The sequence below is a fragment of the Montipora capricornis genome, chromosome 3 (genome assembly GCF_036669925.1).
Source record: "Montipora capricornis isolate CH-2021 chromosome 3, ASM3666992v2, whole genome shotgun sequence".
NCBI classification, from domain to species: domain Eukaryota; kingdom Metazoa; phylum Cnidaria; class Anthozoa; order Scleractinia; family Acroporidae; genus Montipora; species Montipora capricornis.
Genome location: NC_090885.1, coordinates 48,814,923 through 48,819,025, shown reverse-complemented (window position 1 = coordinate 48,819,025; position 4,103 = coordinate 48,814,923). Strand labels below are relative to the sequence as shown.

Sequence of the window (4,103 nt, the reverse complement as noted above, 5' to 3'; positions counted from 1 at the left end):
TGGCTGTTTCTGGAAGGCGACGCCTCAGAAATCGCTCTCTCAAAAGGGGAAACGCTGTAGGGGCAGCAAGAATGCGAAGCAACGAATAACAAAGAGGCCCTTATTGTGATAGGAAGTAGCAGACGACCGCGCTGCTTCGCACGTTTGGCAAATCCATCATACCCCTGCGGTGCCCAGTACTTCAGCAACGAGAAGGCGTGGATGAGAACCGAGATAATGGTTACTATCCTTACCAGGTTGAACAACCGTCTGAAAAGAGAGGAAAGGCATATTATCCTTTTCTTAGACAATGCACCATGTCATCCACCCTCGCTGACAGACATGTTCTCCAACATTAAAGTGGCCTTTCTACCGAAGAACACCACATCGCGCACGCAGCCTCTGGATGCAGGTATAATCAAGGTGTGGAAGATCTACTACAAACGGAAGTTGCTGCGGCATATCGTTAGTCAAGTTGACGGAGAACACTCTGCCAGCGAGATAGTAAAGTCTGTGAACCTCCTAATGGCCGTGCGATGGATGGTAAATGCGTGGGACGAAGTCAAGTGCGAGGTAATCAGTAAGTGTTTGAGACATTTTGGAATGTACCCCACAGCCATGGATTTGGATGAAGATGACGATGACCCGTTTGCCGGCGAGGAGTTACTAGACCTTGGAGCCCTGGTGCAGAAGATGTCTAAGAAAGGTATTGACGCTGCACCCTATGCTGCCTTCGACGATGATGCGGACGCCTATTACTCCTTAGATCCCGCCGACCCTGACTGGAGGGAGACCCTACGAGATGAGGTTATCACTACTCACTCAAACAGGAACAAGACGGAAATAGCAACTGATTCCGACAGTGATGATAGCAGTGACGATGCTCCCTTACCAATCCCAGCGGTGCAAACAGTTAAAGGAGCACTTGATCTCGTGCGTCAGATCGCTGAGTTTGCAGATTATCGGAGTTGCGAGGAGTTGTCCACTGCAGTCACAAAAGTGTCTGATATTCTTGTTGACATGAGGCTTAGGTCACAGAAGCAATCGAGCATTCTAGATTTTGTGGATAAGCGATCGAATGCAACCGAGTAATGTAAATACATTATCAAGATTTCAAGTACTGTATATGCATCCCATGTTTGACGTTGTTTTCCTAGGTTTTGTTCGGTTTAAATTTCAGGTGATTTTCATTAACGTGAGACACATTGACAAGTACTGTACACTCCACTCTACCTTTCCCGAAACTTGTTGCATGTGAAAAAAATCAAATAAATTAGTTTCTATTTGCCTAATTTTAGCTGATTAGGTAATTTGTTTATGTAATTAATTGATCAATCCAGTGTTACACTTATTTTGTTGATCTTTCCCGTAAGCGACCACTTTGTCGTGCACCAAGGGTGGTCGCTTACGAGAGAGTTGACTGTACTGTGAAAGGACCTAAGAATGGCGACTTTTAAACGAGAAGGGGTCGGATTCATTTTACACATTCAGTACAGCTTCAGGGGAAATTTTTTTGGATGGTCTGGTTTCTTTTAATTTTTTTATTTATGTAGGTAACCTAAGAGAACAAAGAGTTGTGCCTATTATTATGTGTCAGTAGGCAAGCAAGAACAAATCAAAATAACTCCTACTATGTGTTCTTTGAGTGGGAGCTTGACCAAATTAAAGAAAAGTGTCCAGTGCAGAGCCCCATCTTGCGGGTGCCTTCATCTCTAACCTTATCCAAAGTTACGGATTGCTATATTATTAAAATAATTTTTATTTTTATTTTTATTTTTATTATTATTATAATTGAGTGTGGTCAATAAAAGGTAATAATATACTATAAAAAAGTGAAATATATGTACACTTAAGAATATAAATCAAATCAATAAGGAAAACAAATAATTGTGCTTACTAATAATAACAACCCTAGTGTGCTAGAGGCTCTAAGATCGATAAGTAGATCTCTTAAATTGTTGGAAGATCTTGACACCTCTCTCGACCACCACCACTTGGGAGATCGGAGAGAGAGAGAGTTGGAGCATTGAGTCCCACCATATTACATAAACATTGTGCGCTTTCTGCCGCGAATAAGTCTCTCCATGAGAGACTGGCGCTCAAGAACTCAACTGTGTCAGAGCCCGTTGTATGCTTCACCCACGAGAAAATTTTGGGCTTGTTGTAGTACTGACACTTTCTGTTGTGGGATAGGCTCAAGTCCATGTTGTCGCATATGATCGTGGTGTCGATCACGTAAGATGGTTTGCCTGTTTGGTAGATAATCAGGTTGGGTCGACTTATTCCTTCTGGGGTTGGAATTGCAGGTTCAACCATACAATTCCACCCTTTCCTCTTTGTGTCCCTCACAACTAGTTTAACGACCATGTTGTGCCTCTTGCCGCGTGCGGCGTGAGTCCTGTCGCACACCTGCAAGATGTGGCCCAGCGACTCAGGTCTACTGCACGCATTACAGGCAATGGGGACGTGTTGCCTGCCCCTTGAAGGTTATCTTCGTATAAACGGTCCAGTCTGGTTTCCCCAGATTAAAAATTGTCATGACGTGTGGGTTACCTTGAAAACACAACCAGATTTGCATGATCACAGGTTTATTTTTGCATCTTATTTTAAAATGCCATTCCTAGGGTAGCCCCTAGGTGTCACAGCACAAACAAAATCTCTCACGGTGGAAGTTAATCTTATAGCGGAAATGATCTTTGTGTTAAGTAGTTACCTAGTCAGTCTCACGAAATATGGTGGAATCTTGTCATTTTGATGATGGCTTTGAGTCAGAAGACATCGACGAGGACGGTGAGGAAGACGTTATTTGGTATTATTCTTTTAGAGGATTTGAGAACAAAGAAATTATTTTGCTTCTGCTTAAGAACCATAACATTGAAATCAGCGTAAAGACCAATTAAGAGTTATGGTCTAAGGAGACAACGATCAGAGTACAACATCGATGAGGTCAAGGCATCTATTCAAACCATTATGGCACAGACTGGAACTCAGAGGGATCAGGCTACCGCATGTTGTTGTACAGGAACTTCTCAGAGAGATGGACCTGGAAGGAATGGAAGCAAGAAAAGGACACTGCCTGAGGGTTTATCACAACCCAGGTCCAAATTACTCATGGCATTGTGATGGATATGATAAACTAAAACCATTTGGTTTTCAGATACATGGTTGCATTAATGGTTGGAGTAGGAAGATCATGTGGTTATATGTAATGCAATCCAATAACCAGCCAAACAACATGGTAGCCTATTTTCCTGATGCTGTTGAAGAGTATAGTGGGTGTCCAGCTGATCAGTTTACTGATATGGGCACTATAAATGGAATAATGGCGGTCATACAGTCTTTCTTCAGAGATGACCCAGGTAGTCATAGATATGTACCTTCTACTCGAAATCAATGCACAGAAGCTTGGTGGGGCTTCTTCAAGAAATCAAATGCTACTTGGTGGAGGGAAGACTGGTATTGCTTTTTTAAGCTAGCTTTTGCAGAACGTTTTAGATTAAATCAAAGAGCACTGGAACACTGTGCATGGCAGGCCAGATTCACTTTATTATCTCCCTGAACTATGTGGGGTCACTGACCGGTTGTTGTTAGCCATTAATGAAGAAGAAATGAATTATGCTCGTTCACATGTCATTGAAAGGAATACTTCACGTGCTTGTGATCTTAGGCAACCAAATGATTTGACAGAAGCATTAGAGCTCTACAAAATTCTCTTGCACTTTGCCTGTTATGGGAACTTGTTACTGTGACTGAGTATTTCTTTTTGAGGTTAAATCAGTTCATCAATGTTTGGCTGGTTGTTTAAATGTTGAGAATGAGGCAGTGATAGGCATTCCAACATCATAGACTAAACTTTTCCACAGCAGTTGCAATGTTAAACTTTAATCTTCATTAATTCTCTCTTGAAAATCAAACAAGGCTGCAGATAATTTTAACATGCTTTCAACTGTTGACCCACTAACAGTACTTTGTGTTCAAGAACATGACAATTTGGTAGATGATCAAATACCAGGACCACATGTTTAACAGATTTTACATGTGCAATTAAAGCTGGTAAGAAAAAATGTGTGAATAGTTCAGAGTCATGTATTGGTCTAAAAGCCTTACCATCCATGAATTTTGTA

At 41.7% G+C, this 4,103-nt stretch overlaps 1 protein-coding gene across 1 annotated transcript; it reads left to right on the top strand.

Annotated features, from left to right (window-relative positions):
• Nucleotides 1–216: 216 nt before the first annotated feature.
• LOC138040434 (tigger transposable element-derived protein 6-like) lies at nt 217–1,071 on the top strand. Its single transcript, XM_068886166.1, has one exon. The coding sequence runs from the start codon at nt 217–219 to the stop codon at nt 1,069–1,071; it is 855 nt and encodes a 284-aa protein (XP_068742267.1).
• Nucleotides 1,072–4,103: the final 3,032 nt, after the last annotated feature.

Coding starts and splice junctions, on each gene's coding strand:
- LOC138040434 (XM_068886166.1), top strand. CDS start 217: ATGGTTACTATCCTTACCAGGTTGAACAACCGTCTGAAAAGAGAGGAA.